This window comes from Gossypium hirsutum, chromosome A05 (genome assembly GCF_007990345.1).
Source record: "Gossypium hirsutum isolate 1008001.06 chromosome A05, Gossypium_hirsutum_v2.1, whole genome shotgun sequence".
Taxonomy (NCBI): domain Eukaryota; kingdom Viridiplantae; phylum Streptophyta; class Magnoliopsida; order Malvales; family Malvaceae; genus Gossypium; species Gossypium hirsutum.
Window position 1 is genome coordinate 60,048,017 of NC_053428.1, and position 21,485 is coordinate 60,069,501.

Consider the following 21,485-nt stretch of genomic DNA (forward strand, 5'->3'; position numbering starts at 1 on the left):
AAAAGGCAAAAAAACTACATCATTTTGATAAATGTTTACTCATTAAGTTAAAAGGTAAAACAATTATATTGTTTATGTAGTTAAATAATCGGTTTATGTAAAAGTAACATTGAATATAAATGTGAGGATTCGTTAACTTGACTCCAAAATTTTGACTCGATTCAATATGATTTGATTCGAAAAATTTTCAAATTGAATTTGGTTGCTAAAATAAGATTCATCAGCTCGATCGAATACTCACCCCTAATTACAGATCACTAAAACCCTCTAATTACAATAACTATCCAAATATGCCACTTTCATGTAATTGCAAGAAATTACACTAAACTCCAAATACCAAAAATCCTTGGTTTTATTTTATATTGTTGTGTTCTAATTTATTTTGGTCTTGCCTAAAATTACCAACTTCATTTTACGTTGTGTTTCTGTTTGGTCTGGCTTTCATTTATTTTTCTTAATTTTATCTCTACCCTTTGCTGGGTGTTGGCAACGGAGGCAAGGTGAAATGAGAACTTATTATTGTCACAAGGAAGTTGGTACATGAGTTCCATGGGCCTTAAGCACACTGCTGCATTAAATCTTTCACAAGACCCATACGCAAATTCAAAGAAAATAATATATAAACCCAAATAAAATTGCAAGGGAAGTGGAATCAGATAACATGATGATGACGACGATTACGACGCAGGGCGATGTTTAAGCGGGGATGCTATGGAGAACCACCGTCTCAACGGTGAGCCCTGGTCCGAACCCAAACAGGACTCCCCACTCGAGCCCTTCACCCGTGGTCTGAACCCCATCTTCTCTTGATTTATTCCTCATCTCATCCAAAATGAACAGCACACAGGCACTCGACATGTTCCCATACTCTGAAAGAACGTGCCTTGTGGCTCGTAGCTTTTCAGGCTTAAGGGCTAACTTGGCTTCCACCTGGTCCAATATGGCTGGACCACCTGGGTGAGCTATCCAGAAAAGGGAGTTCCAGTCAGTGATTCCCAATGGCTGAAATGCCTCGACTAAGCTTTTTTCAATGTTCTTAGAAATAAGCCCTGGAACATCCTTGAGGAGATGGAACGTAAGACCTACTTCACGAAGGTGACCATCAATGGCACCGTCACTGTCTGGCAAGATTGTTTGAGCTGCTGAAACAAGTTCAAACAATGGCTTCTCGATTTCAGGAATCGGGTCCGAACCGATTATAACAGCAGCAGCACCATCGCCGAACAACGCTTGGCCGACGAGACTATCTAGGTGAGTGTCACTAGGTCCCCGGAAGGTGACGGCGGTGATTTCCGAGCAAACAACGAGGACTCGAGCACCTTCGTTATTCTCGGCCAAGTCCTTGGCCACACGCAGCACCGTGCCGCCGGCGAAGCAGCCTTGTTGGTACATCATGAGGCGCTTAACGGAGGGGCGGAGGCCCAAGAGCTTGGTGAGCTGGTAGTCGGCGCCAGGCATGTCGACGCCACTGGTGGTGCAGAAGACAAGGTGGGTGATCTTGGACTTGGGCTGGCCCCATTCTTTAATGGCTCTAGCGGCGGCTTCTTTGCCGAGCTTTGGCACCTCAACCACCACCATGTCTTGCCTAGCATCTAATGAAGGTTCCATGTATGCACATACATTAGGGTTCTCCTTCAGAATCTCTTCCGTTAAGAACATGTACCGCTTCTTAATCATTGATTTTTCGCCTGCAAAAGGAACAACAACGTTAGCTTACTTTCGAAATTAAAATATCTTTACGTTCCAGACTTAATATTTAATAAAAAATGAGTTTAAATTAAATTTTTTTAGAGTGACTTTAAATTAAACTGAGATGATTTAAAAATAACTTTTTAGCTATTTAATAAAGAGAAAGTATGGTATAAAAAAATATTATTCATTTCTAATAATTTTATGCATATAGTAATTTTATTCTAAATTTCAGGATTTTAATTTGAATTTAATTTTTTCCAAGATAAAAATACTAAAATTCAAGATAAAAATACTGATGTAACATAAAATTATTGGAAAGGGATAATATTTCTGTTTCATACCATCCTTTCCCAATTAATAAATATGTGCTAATTAATATTATACATTTTCTAACAGAAAATCAATTCTCTTTCTAACACAAAATCAATTCTCTTTAATAATATTTTAATTCTAATTAGTGTTGATTAATTAAATAAAATTAAGATAAAAATTAAATAATATTAAAAATTAGTAATAGTAATGAAATTTTTATGATTTTTTTCAATTAAATTTAAATTTAAAATTTTAAAATTTATAATTTTAGGGAAAGGATTAGATTAGAATTTAGTCTAAAAAAAACAAGATTTTAGAGTTTTATAAAAAAAATTAAACTTAAAAATTATAATAAGAATTAATTTGATGTTCCTTGATGTATTATATTCAGGCTCTTTAAAAAAAATATGATGTAGCATATTTTTAGTAGATGCTTAAAAAGTTACTTTTAATATCATCTTAATCTAAGTTAAACTCTTAAAAATAGATTTATATTTGATCAAAATTAAATCATATAATAACATATCATCATCAAAGAATTTTTTATAAAAAAAAGACATTTTTTTAATAATTAAAAAATATTAATTGAACTGATATTCTGTAATTATAACAAATTAAATTAAAAAATTAATATTAAGTAATAAAATATTTTTTTTTACATGCTTTATTTCATTAAAAAAAGGATATTTTCTTAAAAGTTACCTTCCTTTTTTTAAAAAAATAATTATCATATTTAGCTCCATTCATTTTCTAAAGAGTTTTTGTTTTCATAATTTTTTTTCCTCCACTTATGTTATGAATGTGTACATTTTTATAATAATTTATTTTTTATTTAGTTTGGTTTCTATTTCTACAATTTTTGCTTTTATAAAAATATAATGATTTCAGTTAAATAAAAATTACAGATATCGATATTAACACTTAAAAATTATTATATAAAATAGAAATATATTTAAATATTAAAACTCGAATCTTATATTTTGCAGTTCACTGTACATATTGTTTGAATCCTTCGCATGAAAATGATATTACCCAGATTCGACGATTTGTAACTGTGTTCTATGTCTCGTATTATTTTCATATCAATTTCATAAATATAATTAAATATGTCAACATTCAAAACATACATTAAATATATTTAATTGTATTTAAACATAGGATAATTAAGTTGCATATTAAGAATGAAATTAAAAAAACTGCACAAGCAAATTTCAGAAATTATCAAGTATTCTTATATTATTTTTTTTAAATATATAAAAAAACTAATTAAAAGCACATGATAGCTTTCAAAAACCAACTGTCAACTACCACTATAACTAATAATAATCCATATAATGTTCAGTATATTTATTTAACATTGTTTAAATTTGTGTGATGAAATTTTAGCGATGCACATCCCTCATCTCGCTTCTACTTTTCATGCCAAAATCACCTTAAATTTCAATTTAAATATAAGCTAAAACTTTCTAGAAGAAAGTGACTTCAATAAAGCGTCTTCTGAATGAGAAATGAGGCTAAATATAGAGAAAAAGAAGCTTACACATGCGCTTGAATTTCTCTTTCAGCTCAGTCTTGTGCTCACTATTTGTGATACGGAAGTAATAGTCAGGATACGTGCTTTGATCAACGCAATTTGGTGGAGTTGATGTGCCGATCGCCAACACCGTGGCCGGCCCTTGGGCACGTTGAGCCTTACGGACTTCCTCAACGGTCACCATTCTATACTGTTTCAAACAGGAAAAAAAAAAGGCCTAGGAGCAGATGAAAGCGGGGACGGTGGTGGTGATGGTGATGGTGATGGTGTTGAATAAGCTGCTATGAGTGTTAAGGTTGGCAAAGAGCCTTGGTCCTATAAATAACATTTAATAAACTGGTAGCTGAGAGTCACGCACGTGACCCAATGCATATTAATAGCCTTCAAAGATTGAAGTAGCCCCAACAAACAATTAAGGCTGAATGGCACGTGGTATGTGAGGTTGGTGTATCTATCTCTCTCTCAGTCTAACCTAATCAAAGCCATCACTGGACTCGCTAATTAGTTATCTGTATATTTTTATGTTATAGTCGTATTAAAAATATGTTTTTTTGTATGTTATTAATTTTTATTATATTGATTCTGATATATTTATTTATGTTATATAATTGTGTCAAATATTGTCAAATATTTTTTTGTATGTTATTAATTTTTATTATATTGATTTTGATATTTTATTTATGTTATATAATTGTGTCAAATATTGTCAAATATACAATTTATTGATTAAGGTTAGTTTGAATGTACCATTATATTATAGAAGATATAATGATTTATTTGATTCTACAATTTTACAAAAAAATTTATTTTAATTTTTTATTTAAATTTTCGTGTCTTTTAACCCTTCAACTTGTACTGTTATCCAATCACCTTAAAATGGATGAAAAAGTTAATACATGTTGACTTTAATGATGTTGTATGCACATGAATTACCACATCAACAAATACTTAATTATTTTTAAAAAGTAATTGTTTTTTTTAAATGTATAAAAAATATTAAAAATATTTTTCAAATAGTTTTAATTTTTAAAAAATCTATTATCTGCTAACGTGACATACACGTGGACTGTCATGTGGATGCTAGGTCAACAAAGTTAATAGAGTTACTTTTTTCATCAATTTTGAGATTGTTTAACAAACAATGTAAATTTAAGAGCTAAAAAAATCAAAAATTAAAATGAACTTTTTATAAAGTTAAAAACCTAAATAAGTGATGCTTATTAAATTTTGATAACTTTAAAAACTGATAAAATTAGTTATGATTAAATTACCTACGGTGAAAAAGAATCAGTCATATGTACATTCGGATGCGAAAATAGTAACGATGGCTAATGTGAATGGTAGGGGAAAGAAAATTATATTAAAAATAGAAATTTTATTACATGCGTTAAAACTACGTAATTAGAATATAAATATTATTTTAAAACAACATATAATAAATAATAAAATGTATGATTTGAATTAATTAATAATAATATGATAAATATATGTACAATATTAAAATGAAAAAGTAATTAAATTGTGAGTAAAATGAAATTTAAGCATGTAAATATATCATATTAAGAATTAAATGCACTATAATTATTGATCATGGTATTGTCATCGATATTTAGTTAGTGTCAAGTTAACTTATGACACCCTAATCAATAACATTATTAACATATACAATTAATGGAGTTAATAAAGTACACATAATAAAATTAAAATGTGTATAGTATATTAAAATAAAGCTTTGGTTTAGTGGAAAAATTAATATTTTATTGATGCTAATAGCACAAGATCAATTCCAACTATATCAATTTTTTATTGGTTTTTTTAAAAGGAAAAATATTGAAATACCCTCAAATAATATATCTTATTTTAATTACAGAAGAATATTTTCGTAATTTTTGTGACCGATTTGGTGCTCGGTTGACTCATGACACTAACTCAGTTAGGGGCTTAAATAATAGTATAAATATGTATATAACAATTGTTTAAATTATTTTTAAAAAATAATTTAAAATTATTAAATATAATATTTATATAAATATTTGTTGGCTAATAGATAAAATAATTAAGTATTATATCAAATGATTTTTCATATTCATTTTCTTACAATCTATGTAATTATTTTTTAATTAATAAAAATGAACAAATCCTTGAAATAAATAAACCTTTGAGCCAAACATAGTAAAGCAAAAATGCAAGTTAACAATTGTTGATATAAGTTTTGGTGTTAAGAGGTTTAAGACAGATCATACGCGATGTTGAGAGCTATTAATGGTGGTGTGAGATGTTTGAAGAGGTATGAAGATAGTTTGACTGACAGTTTTGGTAATCTTTAGATTGCTTGGCTGTTATTGGAGATGCAAGGGTTTTACATATAGTATTCACGTCAATTTTTTTATTTTTAAGTATAAATATTAAAATATCTTCAAAAAATATAATTTATTTTGATTATGAAATGATATTTTTGTAATTTCTTTAATTGAGTTGGTATTCAATTGATTCCTGAAATTAATTTAATTAGGGACTTAATTAATAATATAGATATGTATATAACAATTGTTTAATTTAATTTAAAATTATTAAATATAATATTTATGTAAATGTTCTTTTGATTAATAGATAAAAAGAATTAAGTATTATATAAAATTATATTTTGTATTCATTTTCTTACAACTTATGTATTTTTTAATTAATAAAAATTAATAACTCCTTGAATTAAATAAACCTTGGAGCCAAACGTACCAAGCAAAAATGAAGGTTAATAATTGTTGATACAAGTTTTGGTGTTAAAAGGTTTAAGACAATTCACATGAGACGCTGAGAGCCATTAACCGTGGTGTGAGAATGTTTGGAGAGGTACGAAGATACTTTGACAAAGTTTTGGTAATCCTTAGATTGCTTCGCTCTTCTTGGAGATGCATATATAGTATCTACATCAAATTTTCTATTGTTTTTTAAGTAAAAAGATTGAAATATTCTCAAATAATATAATTTATTTTAATTACGGAATGATATTTTCGTAATTTTTTTAACTGAATTGGTGTTCGATTAACTTATGACATTTCGATTAACTTGTGATTTTAACTCAGGACTTGAATAATAATATAGATACATATATAATAATTGTTTAAATTTTTTATTTTTAAATAATTTAAAATTATTAAATATAATATTTATGTAAATATTTTTTGTTTAATAGATAAAAAAATTTAAGTATTATATAAAATGATATTTTTGTATTCATTTTCTTACAATTTATATAATATTTTTAATTAATAAAAATTAACAAATCCTTAAAATAAATAAAGCTTTGAGCCAAATGTAACAAAGTAAAAACGAAGTTAATAATTGTCAATTCAAGTTTTCGTGTTAAGAGGTTTAAGATAGTTCACACGAGATGTTGGATGCCATTAATGCTGGCCCACAAAATACGCCACCTAGTCAATAATGGATATGTCACTAACTTACTTATTTTCTACCCTTGGCGTAAACAACTTAAACACCAAACAGTGACTCGATATAATTTTCGTTAGACGGGCTGTTACAATTCTCCCCCACTTAGAAAATTTCATCTTTAAAATTCTTACATGTGGATGGCTAAGGATATTGTCCTTTCATCAAACGCTCTCTTTACCAGGTGGCTTCTTCCGAATTGTGATTTCTCTAGAATACCTTTACCAATAAGATTCTTTTGTTTCTAAATTCTTTCACTTCTCTTGCCAGAATGCAAATAGGTTCTTCTTTATAAGACAAGTCTAGCTTCACTTCCATTGCTTTGACTTGCACAACATGGTTCGGATTAGATAGGTATCTTTTTTACATGGACACATGGAACACATTATGTATCTTTGAAAACTCCAGTGGCAGTGCTAATCTATACGCCATTGGACCAACTTGATCTAGAACTTCATATAGTCCTATGAAACGTGGGCTTAACGTCCATTTTTTACTGTACCGTATGACTTTCTTCCAAGAAGGAACCTTTAAAAATACCTTGCCACCTACTTCAAACAAGATTTCTTTCTTTTTTAAATCAGCATATGCTTTATGTCGATCTTGAGCAGTTTTCAAACGGGTTCGAATGATTGAAACTTTTTCCTTTGTTTCTTATACCAAGTTAGGACCAACCATTTTCCTTTCGCTGAGTTCCATACAATAGGTGGGTGATCTGCACCTTCTTAAATACAAGGCTTCAAATGGAGACATCCCCAAACTAGCGTGATGACTATTATTATACGCCAACTCTACCAAAGGAAGATATTTTTCCCAATTCAGTCTAAACTCTAACACAGCTTCTAAGCATGTCCTTCAGAACTTGAATCACTCTTTCAGATTTCCCATCTGACTGAGGGAGAAAGTTAGTACTAAATCGCAACTTGGTTCCCAAAGATTCTTGCAGAAGCTTCTAAAATCTCAATGGAAACCTTAAATTTCGATCTGATACTATGGATGTCGAAATTCAATGGAGACGTACAATTTCAAAAATGTATAGTTCAACCAACATTTCCAACAAACAATTCATGCACAAATGAAAGAAATAAGCTGACTTAGTAAGCCAATCTACGATTACCCATATTGAGTTCTTCTTCGAAGGATTGAGATAGAGACCCGAAATAAAATCTATTGTGATCTTGTCCCACTTCCACTCAGGTATTTCTAAAGGGTATAGCTTGCCGAGGGAACTTGATGTTCTGCCTTTATCTACTGGCATGTCATACAACTTAAGAAGTACTCTACTATACTCTGCTATTCTTTCTTTATTCCAGGTCACCAATACAAGCATCTGAAATCATGATACATCTTAAAACTTTTTAGATGAAGCGAGAAGGGTCATTAGTGAGCTTCCTTTAATAATTCTTACATTAAACCATTTCCAATAGGCATATACATTTTTCTCATAAATCAGAGTTCGCCATATTTTCCTAGACTAAAGTTCATTGCTTCACTAGACGCCATACGCTGCTTGTACGCAACACATTTCTCATCCTTTAGTTGCTCTTCCAAAATTTGGAAAAGAAAGGTAGATCGAACAGTCAATTCCACAACGAGTGATCCATCATCTGCTAGACAAACATTTGCTCGAAAGGATGCTAATGCTGCGACAGTTTTTTTGTTCAAGGCATATGCTACTACGTTTGATACGATCATGCCCAAGAGCCTACTAGTCCAGCTCCCTAGTGTTGCTTGCAATCCTTTGCGAGTTGAATTAGTTCAAATTCCAGTTCAACGGCTCAAATCAGCTCATTTGCTCATTCCATGAGATTGATTTAGCTAAACTAAGCTCATTTTGAGCTTATCTTTACCCTTTTAATTCTTGCGTTTTGGTGCTGGAATAATGATCTGTTTTTAGTTAAATTAGTTAAATTAGTTTAAATTGTTTAAATTAATTACTAAGTGTTAAATGTGTTCATTTTAGTACATGTTTTTAATATTTCATAGTTAGAACATGATTTTACTTTGTCTTATTTTATTACATAATTTTAATGTGTTTAGTTTAAGACAATTTAATTAGCTACTGTAATTATTGTGTCCAGCTGAATTATAGCTTAATTAATTTGTCTTTGAGCTGCTGATCTTAACACCATTTTCAGATGACATTTCATTTAGTTCAACAGCCTTGATGAATTAAACCCAGCTACTGTTTTACATGACTTTAGCTGAAGCATTAAGCTGAATTTAATTCCAGCAGCTGCTTATTCTTCCCCAAAAGTCTGCTTGTGTATCTCAACAGCCAAGATGCTGTCCACACAATGTTTTCACACAAGGGAGCTAATCATTTTCGTCCCTTCACATTGGGAGACTGTTGGGAGCTTAGTTTTCACACCTAAGGCTGTTCGGTTTAGTTTGTTCACACCTACATGGCTCTTCAAATCAGTTTGTTCACATTTTATGTCTATTGAAGTGCCCCAAAATAGATCATTAAACTCATGAATATTCAGTTGAACCAAGCAGCCTAACTAAGGCTCATTCAAGCAGAACGCTGAACCAACTTCAATCAATTCAGCTTCTCCTTATTCCCTATGATTTACCAGCTAGAGTAAGGCATCTAGAAGCAGCCATTGACGTTCTCCATGCCTAAGAAACTTCAAGGAAGCTTCCTTTAAAATTTTGGAATTTTCAACTGTCCATTGAGCAATCTTAAGAGCCTATTCGGCTACCCTTGTAATGCCTATAAATTCTGGCTCATTTTTACTTTAAAAGAACTTTCGATGAATTTTGTATTATCATATTACTTTCTGAGTATTCATACTCTCATTGTTCTCCATAGACTGAGTTGACTTATCAAGCAACCCTTGTGGCGTCAATTCCACTTATCACTTGTTTTCAAGCGTGGCATTCTACATACCGAGGTTCCTATCTTCATAGATAGTGGGTTGAGGTTTATCATCAAACTATCGTTACCATCCTTCCCATTCCCTTTCATAATCCTAAGTGCCTATTTTGAGACTCAGGTCAACAATCGCTATTGTTGGTTCATTCTCTGAACTTAGCCATTTATTCCCATCCACCAGCTGTTCATTTCGCCCATTCAGGCAACTATTTCGTTTACCAAATTCCTTAGCCTAATATCATCCGCCATTCTTCTAATCCATTGTAAATTTTTTGTTTAAGCCTACTTTCTATCCATTTTTAGCCTTCTTCGAAACAAGTCAAAACTTACCCAATTTATCGATCGGGCAACTATTACGACTCGAATCATTACTGAGGTGAGTTCGTATCATTTGGTTTCAGAAATGGTTAAATTGAGGTAAGAATCGATATTTTTGATATTCCCAAGATTGCATTTTACCAAAAAAAATTGAAAAAAATTCAAAAAAAATTTCGTGTAAAAAAAAGAAGAAGAAGAAAAGTATATATTTTTTTAAAGTGTTAAAAAAACTTCAAAATTTGCAAAAAAAATACGAAATTAAAAAAAAAGAAAAAAAGTGAATTAGTGTTCAAAGTGCTTTCTGCCCGAATTTTCATTATTTCTTCCTAAAACCAAACCACCATACTTTCACCCTTTTTTTTTTGTTTCTAGCCCACCTATTCATCCCAACATCACTCCCTCACCCAACCCAACGTTACTTTTGCAAACCGACTCACAAACGGGAGCTGATTCGTCTAAGTAATCCGTGGAGAACTTCAAAATGCGAATAGAGCGAAAAAAGGCACGAGTGTGTGGTGAGATTATTCGAGTGTGTAGAAGCCGAAATTTAGAGGATTTTTCTTTTTGAGAGAATTTGTGAGGTTTGTGTTGGCAAGTTTTTCATTTTCTGTTTAATCACTTTTCTTGTCCAACCATTCAATCATGAATCAAAAAGTGTTTTCAGAATCTGATTATCAATATTTGATGAACGAGATGTGTAGAATCGTGAACTCCAAATTTGACAAGTTGCATGAACGATTGGATGAATCGAGGAAAGAGACCAACGAGAACAACTTTCTTCAAGTCAAAAGATGGAGTCAAGGTTGACACGGAGACATGCATTCGATGATCATTCGAGAAGAGACTCATACCAAGATTCTTACTTGTCAAGAAATTCGAGATGGTATGAAGCAACCCCCGAAGTTGAAACCTATCAAAACTACCAACGAGAAGGTAGAAATTTTTATTCGAGTGCTTTAAAGTATTCATCTGTGGAGAAATCATTACGAAGAAGTGAACGTGTTTTTTCTAAGTATTCTTCCACGGAAAGTCATTCTTGAAGAGATGTATATCATGATTCCTACTCAACGAAGAATTCAAGACAAAGCAAAGCAAACTCCGAGTATAAAGTCTATTACGGAGACGAATGAGAAGGTCCAATTATTCTTCGTATGCACAAAGGTATTCATCTACAAAGGTGCCATCTCGAAAAGACAACCGTATTTTGTATGTGGATACTTCATAATTTTCCCAACAAGAGGATTCTCATTTTTCTTCTTTTATATTATCTCCCTCTTGTAATAGAATCAAAAAAGAGTGTGAAAGAAAAAAAGAAAAGAAAGAAAAAGAAAAAGACTATGAAAAAGAAAAAGGGGATGAGAAAAATAAAAATGAGATTGAAAAAGAAAAAGAACTTGGTCAAGAAAAGAAAATTGAAAATGAGAGTGAGTATGAAGAAAGAAAGAAAAATGATCAAGAAATGAGTGTTATTGAAAAAGAAAGTGAGTTCAAAAAAGAAGCAAGTGAAAATGAAGAACGAGAGCAAGAAAGTGCGAGGAGTGTTTCAATTAACCGAACTACAAGTTCTCCTAGTATTGTTTCTTCTTTTCATGTTTCTGAAGAATTGATTAACAAGTTCCATCTTCAATACCTTCCCAAGGAGAGAAGGTTCACATTGGTTGGCAAAGGTAATCCTAGTCCATCTGTGCTACAAGGTAAGGAAGGTAAGTGTTATAAAGCGTTTCAATCTCCACCAACCTATGATGATATGGTCAATTGCCATTATTTGATTAATGGTGATGTGTTTATTTTAAATGATGGAAAGGAAAGCATCACTCATGAAAATTGTGGTGTTGACGAGCATGATGGTGAAGTAAGTATAAATCAGCACAAAAATTTTTGAATTTGTGTGTTAAAAAGTTGCCATGTAAAACTCCTAGTCTGATTGTTTATGATGGTGGTGTAACGTTGCTGCCTTGTTGTGTAAATTCTGCATGCTTATGTAAGTTTGATCGAGTGAGACTTGAGTTTAATGATTATTTGAATGATTGTTTGATCCTGTCTTCTTTGACTAATATGAGAAGGACATTGGAAATCAAGAAACTCTTGTTGCATGTTGAATCAAGTGATCAAGCTCGTGTGTTCAAACTTGGAATTTGCTATTTCGATTCGTTCTGTGGGAAACTCAAGCATCCTAAATTTTGTGTGAACAATTTGTTTGATGTTTGGACTTTGACTAAGGAAATGAAATTCAATGATTAGGATTATCACTTAAATTCGTTCCTTGTTTATGATATGCTGCTAGTTATAAACTTCTTGATTCATCATAAAAGGGTAAGACCTATCGTTGTTTTTGAATTACCGCAATCAAAGTTGCATGTTGTTGAGAAAGTTGCTAGTGACATAGCTTTCAAAAGACCTCCTTATTTAGCTATGGTTAATTGTTATACTCAGTTTGTGGATTTTGTTGTAAATGGAGGCATGAAAAATTGTTTACTGGATATGCTATGCGATGAAAAATCTGCTGTTGACGTTGGATTGATTCAGCAATTGCAAACTTTGGACATATGTGTTAAAGGATATTCACATGCAAAGCTTAACTTATTTGATTATGATGGTTTTTTGGAGCTTATAAATTTTTGTGCAACATTCTTTTGCATAAGCGAGCTTTTGCGGAAGAAATGTGACAGGTTTGACTGTTTGAATGTTTATATGTTCACATCTTCTTTGTTTCACTTGTGTGAGTTGTTGATGAAAGAAAAGTATTTGCTGCTTGTAACAATGAATGACCAAAACCATGTGTTCAAGCCTGGAGTATGCGAACTTGAATTGTTGCTAAGAAAAGGTGAGTATTGTAATCATGCTTGGAATAAATGTGTTGAATTATAACATTCTAAAATAGGGCCTAAATGAAATAGTGGTTGCGAAACCATGAATCCGAGGTCAAAAAAATTTATTATGATTAAGTTTTAAGGTTTATTCATTGATTGAATAATTGTGTGAAAATTTCGTGAAGAAATTTTATGTATAAGTGCCTAATTTGATAATTAGGACTAAATTGTAAAATTAGAAAAATGTGTGTTCTAGATAATAAAGGGGATTTAATTGAAATGGGTTCTTAAAGTGGAGGTCCTTATTTATTAATTTGACCATTATATTTAAATTTGGACAAAAATGGGCAAGAATAGGACAAATTTGAAAGAAAAGCCTTTAAGGGCATTTTGGTCATTTAGTAATTAAAAGAATTAAAAAGGGAAAATAAAGCCAAAATTGGTCCATCTTCTTCATGGAGGCCGAATATAGCATGGGGGAAGCCATGATTAAGGTTTCGAAACTTTCCAAGCTCAACAATCCTGGAAAGTGAAATTTGGACCTAGAACGGGAGAAAAATCGAAAATCGGGAATGTTGGTTAAATGGTTGTTTTGGTATCGAGGTAAGTTCATATGCTTAATAAGCATTTAATTTATGCATATTTGAATGATAAATTGATATTTTGGCCATAAATACTTTGGGATTGAGTTTCAGATATAATGATTAATGTTCGATAATAATTCAATATTAGAAAGAGAACTTGTATAATTTATATGTAAGACCATATTTTGTATTATGGCTTTGTATGATAACAAGAAAATATTGACTAGCATAGTTTGATGAGAATAAGTTAGGTTCATGATATGATGAGATTGAAAATGTAAGGATGTAAGTTGAGTAGCATTTTATTATTATGCAATTATTGTTATTAGTATTATTATTATTGAGTTATGTGACTAACCTTGAGAATTTGAGCAAGTACATTTCAGCTATGACTTGACAAGGCATTGATATCTCAAAGTCCATGGTTGTACCATGGCAATTAAAGAAGAATTGACGGAAAAGTCCATGTTCATAACATGGCATTTAAGGAGGAATTGACGGTTAAGGATACCATGTAAGACCATGTCAAGACATGGCATCGACATTGATTAAGGACTCCATGTTAGACCACATCAAGATGTGGCATTGGCCCTAAGACAAGGATACCATGTAAGACCATGTTTAGAACATGGCATTTGGTAAGATAAGGATATCATGTAAGACCATGCCAAGGCATGGCATTGATGAGTTTTATAAGGAAAGGAAATCATGTAAGACCGTGTTAAGACATGGCATTGATGAGTTACAAGTCAAAGGTCCTATGTAAGACCATGCCAAGGCATGGCATTGGTGAGTTCATAAGGAAACTATACCACGTAAGACCATGTCAAGACATGGCAATGGTAAGTTCAAAAAGGAAAAGGTTCCTTTGTAATCCAAAGAGTAAGTCAAAGAAACGACAAAGTGAGAACATGAAGAAAGAGTACAGGTATGCATTTAAGGCTTATTTAATATTGAGATTGTAAGTAATTGAGATTATCAAGTATTAAGTAAGTGATGAGTTTTTAGTTATGCTTGTGACACTTTATGACATGATTGGCAATATGCCTATATTATGAAAGAGTACTCATGTGTTAAGTGAGATGTTGCAGGTATGTAAGCAAGCTATTAAGTAAGGTACCTTTTGTATTCTGAGCCTTTGGTAAGGTTACCGATGAGTAAGATGGGAAAGTAAGAACTAAACATTATTTAAGCAAATTATGACAGCATAGTAGTAAGCTAAATTGATTGCTAATGCTTATTATTTTACATGTGAGCTTACTAAGCTTTATAAGCTTACTTCTTTCACTTTCCCATGTTTCAGAGTAGTTAAAAGCAAGCTCGGGTTAGAGGTCGTCAGAGATCACTTCACACTATTGACTATCAAGTTACCAAATGAGTATCTTTGTTTACAAACGTTCTAGTTTATGGCATGTATAAGGACTTAGCCATTTTGTGTGTATGTCCTTATGATATGGATAAAAAATGGTATGTAAATATTTGATAATGATTAGCTATTGAAATGGCTAATGAAGAACATGTTTCAGTGTTATGTATGCCTAAATGGTAGTTAATACAAAGAAATCATGAAAAAGTGAAATTAGCATTAAAACAGTATTGAATAGCAGCAGTGATGTGATCTTGAAAAATCACCAAGAATAGTACAAATAGAATTAGGTGATGAATGAGATATAAAATTAAATCTTATTGAGTTTATTTTCATATGAAAGAAACAGAGTAAGAAAACAAGGGTATATTAAGAGATATTTGAATTTTAGTGAGACAGGGTCAAAGCAATTTCTGAATCCCCTATTCTGACTTTATAAATTCACTAAAAATTGTACAAAAATAATTAGGAGTTATAGTTTATATTCCTAGACTCCTTAGTGAATCTAATTTCAAGAAAAACAAACGGCATGGTTATTTTAATTCTGTACAGGGAGAAAATTGATTTGTAGTGAGAAGAGGTCAGAGTAGTTGAACAGTGCAACAGGGGAAAATTTAACTAATAAACTGTACTAATTGGCTAGACCAAAAATTCTGAAAAAAATTAGTAAGAAGATATATGAGTCTAGTTTTAAGAAAAATTCATGAATTTAAATTTTGACTTTTTTGACTCGATTTATTATTTATTTAGCGACTATGATGCAGGTGGACAGTTTTATAAGGAATAATGAAATAAATTGTTTTGATTTCTCTAAGTATTAGAAATTTTTTTAATGTTCTCGGTTTGGTACCGAATCGTATCAATTGCATGTTTTAGGTTCTTGAGGGCACTTTTTAGGGACATATTGAATGGATGTAAATAAATTAATTTTAAAAGTAAATTTTATGCCTCGAATTAGTAAGTTAAGTCAGGTAACGCCTCGTGCTCAACTCTGGCGACGGTCTCGGGTAAGGGGTGTTACATGAATCTTCTCATCTTTTTTGAATTTCATTGCTATCCGTGAAAACAAAGCATGTGAACATTGTTAGTTTGTAAAATCAAAATTTGATTTATGATTCTGGAAATTGCTCTATGTTGTGGATTAAAAGGTTCGAACATGTGTTGCATGATAATGCTTTTGAATTGTCTCGTGTTCTTTTTATAATTTTGGTCTAGGGCCTTCCAAGTCAGATTGAGAAGGTAGAAGTTTTGTTTTTGATCTCGGTGACTATTTTTTCTTGTTATTGATCAAGGGATTTCAGTTCTAGAATGATGTTCTCCGAGGTTCTGATTTTCGAATGACTTGTGATGCTGGTTGGTTGTCATCGATGAATTTCTTGCTTCATTTTGATAAGGTGAGACCCATTTTTATTTTTGTTCCTGGCATTGGTTCATTTGCCCAAGTTTGGGTTAAGAAACTGGAGCGAGATTGTAAGTTCTTAATTTGGTGTGTTCCCAATCCTCTTCTTTACTTTGTTGTTGATACTTTGAAATGACCTATCCAAAAGAAAGGAGGACATATGACTAATGTGTTGTCTTCTCAAGATATGTTTGTTCATCAGGTTGTTGTGAGCCAATCTATTCCATCGGTCGCCAAGGGTCTTATGATGATGAATGCGTTGTTTTGAACAAATGGTTCAACTTGAGGACAAGTCGTTTCGAAGAGGGGGGATGATATGATCACACTCAAGCGCCCACTGATCTAGCTCTCTAGAGTTGCTTGCAATCCTTTGCAAGTTGAATTAGTTCAAATTCTAGTTCAACGAGCACAAATCAGCTCGTGTCCAGCTCAATGAGCTCGTTTTCTCATTCCATGAGATTGATTCAGCTCAACTAAGCTCATCTTTACCTTTTTAATTCTTGCGTTTTGGTGCTAAAATAATTATTTGTTTTTAGTTAAATTAGTTAATTTAGTTTAAGTTGTTTAAATTAATTACTAAGTGTTAAATGTGTTCATTTCAGTACATGTTTTTAATATGTCATAGTTAGAACATGACTTTAATTTGTCATATTTTATAATATAATTTTAATGTGTTTAGTTTAAGACAAAATTTAATTAGTTGCTGTAATTATTGTGTCCAGCCGAATTATAGCTTAATTAATTTGTCTTTGAGCTTTTAATTTTAATTCGTCTTAAAGTGATTAATTTGGTTTTTTAATGTGCAGTAAATTCAATATATGAATCGGCCTGGAAGGAGCTGAATAAACACCATTTTCAGATGACTTTTTGTGTAGTTCAACAGCCTTGATAAATTAAACCCAGCTACTATTTTACATGAATCTAACTAAAGCATTAAGCTGAATTTAATTCCAGCAGCTGCTTATTGTTCCTCAAAAGTCTGCTCGTGTATTTCAACAGGCAAGATGTTGTTCACACAATGTTTTCAAACAAGGGAGCTGATCATTTTTCGTCCCTTCACATTGGGAGGCTGTTGGGAGCTTAGTTTTCACACCTAGGGCTGTTCGGTTCAGTTTGTTCACACCTACATGGCTCTTCAAATCAGTTTGTTCACATTTTATGTCTATTGAAGTGCCCCAAAATAGGTTATTAAACTCATGAATATTCAGTTGAACCAAGCAGCCTAATTAAGGCTCATTCAAGCACAAGGTTGAACCAACTTCAATCAATTCAGCTTCTCCTCATTCCCTATGATTTACCAGCTGGAGTAAGGCATCTAGAAGCAGCCATTGATGTTCTCCATGCCTAAGAAACTTTAAGGAAGCTTCCTCTAAAATTTTGGAATTCTTAGCTGTCCATTGAGCTATCTTAAGAGCCTATTCGGCTACCCTTGTAATGCCTATAAATTCTAGCTCATTTTTACTTTAAAAGAACTTTTGATGAATTTTATATTATCATATTACTTTGTGAGTATTCATACTCTAATTGTTCTCCATAGACTGAGTTGACTTATCATGCAACCCTTGTGGGTCAATTGCATTTATTTCTTGAACTTATCTTTTGTTTTCAAGTGTGGCATTCTACATACCGAGGTTCCTAGCTTCATAGATAGCGGATCGAGGTTTATCATCACCATTCTTCTCATTCCCCTTCATAATCCTAAGTGCCTATTTTGAGACTCGGGTCAACAATCACTATTGTTGTTTCATTCTCTGGACTTAGTCGTTTATTCCCATCAACCATCCTTTCATTTCGCCCATTCAGCCAACTACTTCATTTATCAAATTCCTTAGCCTAATTTCATCCACCATTTTTCTAAGCCATTTTAAACTTTTTGTTTAAGCCTACTTTCTATCAATTTTTAGCCTTCTTCAAAACAAGTCAAGACTTACCCAATTTATTGATCGGGCAACTATTACAACTCGAATCATCATTGAGGCGAGCTCGTATCTATGTTAGCCTTTTTAGGATGATATTCAATTATCAGATCATAAATATTTTAGAAGATCTATCCAACGTTGTTAGGGAAGATTTAAATCCTTCTACTTCATTAGGTACTTTAGACTTTTATGGTATGAAAACATGTGACACTTCTCCCCATAAAGGTAGTGTCTCTAAATCTTTAGCACTAACACCACCACTGCAAGCTCTAAGTTATGAGTTGGATAATTATTTTCATGCGGCTTGAGTTGGTGAGATTTATATGCTACAACTTTTCCTCTTTGCATAAGTACACATCCTAGCCCAATTAAGAATGCGTCCGTGAACACAGTGTGTAACACCCCAAACCCGGCCCAGACGTTACGGCCGAATCCGACGTGCCACATTGAAGTTAAAAATCCACGTTTCGTTTTAGCGCTTTAAAACCAACTTTTGTTAAGCTTAACCAAGTGAATGGAAGCTGGGCACCAGGTAGGAATCCGTAACAGAGGAGGTGAGCCATGAAGGCTACTTAAGTACCAAGCTCTTCGATTGGATCCAATCCTAGACATGCCCACAACCGTTGCCACACTAGGTTATAACGAGTTGAAATTTCTTTGAGTAGATATCTTTGATAAATCAAATAATCGTGACGTTGTGTTATTTTGAAAACAAGTATCGTTTTGAAAACGCGTCCTAAATCTAGCCCATTTGAATTATTATCAACCAGATTAAAGTTATTAAAAATAAAATAATCCCAAAAAAGAAAATAAAGTTAAAATGGCCTTATTACAACCCAAAAATAAATAATAAATAAGGTAAACTAAAGAAAACCAATCACTTATTTCAAAAGCCCAAAACCGATCATCGTGGCCACTCTGAATCCCCTCCAGCTCCAAGCCTCCACATCAAGGCTCACCTGCAAGGTTAAGGAAGGGGGTGAGTTTGGAAACTTAATGTGCAACAAGCCCCTTTCAGAGCCAAAACAACATCAGCCCGCTGGGCCTAAGCCCAACTTCAATCTCAACATATACTAGGCCGAAGCCTTTGCATTATTCATGTCACTGGGCCAAAGCCTTATCATTATCATATCACTGGGTCGATGCCTTTACTGTAAACAGTATGGCCCATAGGCCCATTTCAATATCACATGTAATACCAATGGATGTATACAAGCCCATTTGGGGAGACTACTCAACCCACCAACCACTACTCTCCACCCGTACCAACCAAGCTCTCCATGTGGGGAATAACTCAACCCACCCAACCAAACTCTCCACTGGCAGCATAGCTGCTTTATCATATAACTGGAGGCCTAGCCTCTTTTAATAATTGGGGCAAAGCCCTTTTTGATAAACTGGGGCAAAGCCCTTTTCGGTAAACTGGGGCATAGCCCTTTTGCACTTCCTCCATCCATATAAACCTAACCCATGCATAAACGAATACATCATGTGCATATCACACATATCATGTGCATATCGTATCAAATCATATATATCAAAATCTCATGCATCAAACTCATAATTAAACCCTAGGGGTACAATGGTCATTTTTACCTAGGGGCAAAACAGTCATTTTTCATATTATAAAGGTAATTTCGTAATTTTACCAAATATTAGGGTTTCCCATGTTCATTATCAATTACTAACAATTTCATGTGCTTTGACAGCAATTCTAGCCCATTCTTAGCGAAACCGAGTTATTGGGCCAAAAACCCTTAATGGGCCCTACATAGCCGAATTAGTCATCTAGGCCCATTTAGCCCTTTTCCATAATGGTCTAAGCCATATTATCACGCAATCTGACAAGATTCCAATTTTTACCAAATTTACCCAAATGGGCCCGGAAGCCCATTGGGCTCGATTTCAGCCCCTCGAGGCCCAACTTACCGTGATGCTAAAAATCATGCTCTTACCTGTTCCAACAACCCCGATCATCAACTTAGCGAATCTAACTAACCAATGAGTGTTCACTTGCTCACAAGTCCTCGAAATGCCAAAATTTCGGCATTTCGGCTTTTCGGCAAATATCGAGTTAAGCTACGAAAGAGGGTTCGCTACACACCTGATTTTGCGATATTCCTTGACGAGATCTCCTATGCGATTTCTCCTATAATCAACCGCTTGTAGATTAGATCATGTTAGTAATTAAACCAAATAGAAGACTACCTATTAACACTTACATATTCGGCCACCATCCATAATGGCCCTAGAATTCATTCCTTTGCCGAAATTGATGACTAGATCTAGATTTAGTCACTCCGATGATCCAAGCTTATCCAAATCGACACCCCACGCCTTGCTGCTCCTCTAACATATCTACTCCACCATAAAACCCATAAAAACAAATAAAGAAGCCGAATAAGGCTTATATCTCTAATCGGCCACCTCCCTAAACTATAGGGGTTTTGGCTTTTGCCAACAGTTACTATTGAAATCAATTTAGAGTACGAATATTTACCACAGTCTCTCTTCTTGAATCCGTTTAAAACCTAGAAGATAAAAGGATTGGCCACCAAAAAGTGAAGGAAAACAGAGAGTTTCTGGTCAACAAGAAATCGGCACCACAGGTTTCGGCTTTTGTGACTTTTCGGCAAAAGTAAAGATAAAAGTAGTAGATGAACGGGAGGGAATAGTGAACAGGTTTTGAAAAAGAAAAAGAAGGAAAAGTGGATGGCAGGGTGGTGGTTCGGCTAGAGAAGAAGAAAGAAAAAAAGAAGAAGAAAAGAATAAAACTATGGTTTACAGAAGAAAACGGCACAGCTAAATTCCTAATTGCGAAAATACTACCCTAACACCCCTCTGCCGAAATCCCCTCCCTAATCCCCTCTAATAGACTAACTCTATCTCCCTCTCAAATCCCTAAAATCTCTCCCCTTATCCCTCCTTAATCCATGCATTTGACTGATTCAACCTCTCTCCCACAGAGTTCCATTCGACTACAACTCCTGCATGCTCAAAGCATAAAAATTAACATCACCTTTGCCATCTCAGGGAATCGAACCCAGGTCTTCCCCCAACCACTTACACGCCACCTTTTTAGGTCCCTACTGGCGTCACTTAGCCACTTTACCAGAGGCTCTTTTGTGATACATTTTACCCACAATTTTTAATAAGACCACCTATCCAAATCCCCTAGCTTCTTAAGTCCAAAATTCAAAAATTCTACGGGGTTTTGGCCAACACATGG

The 21,485-nt window shown here is 33.2% G+C and overlaps 1 protein-coding gene across 1 annotated transcript; it reads right to left on the reverse strand.

Annotated features, from left to right (window-relative positions):
* Positions 1-498: 498 nt before the first annotated feature.
* Positions 499-3,722, reverse strand: LOC107934821 (chalcone synthase 2-like). Its single transcript, NM_001327384.1, is given in 2 exon segments — positions 499-1,688; positions 3,545-3,722. Coding segments are annotated over 2 exon segments (1,170 nt in total). The 3' UTR covers positions 499-696.
* Positions 3,723-21,485: the final 17,763 nt, after the last annotated feature.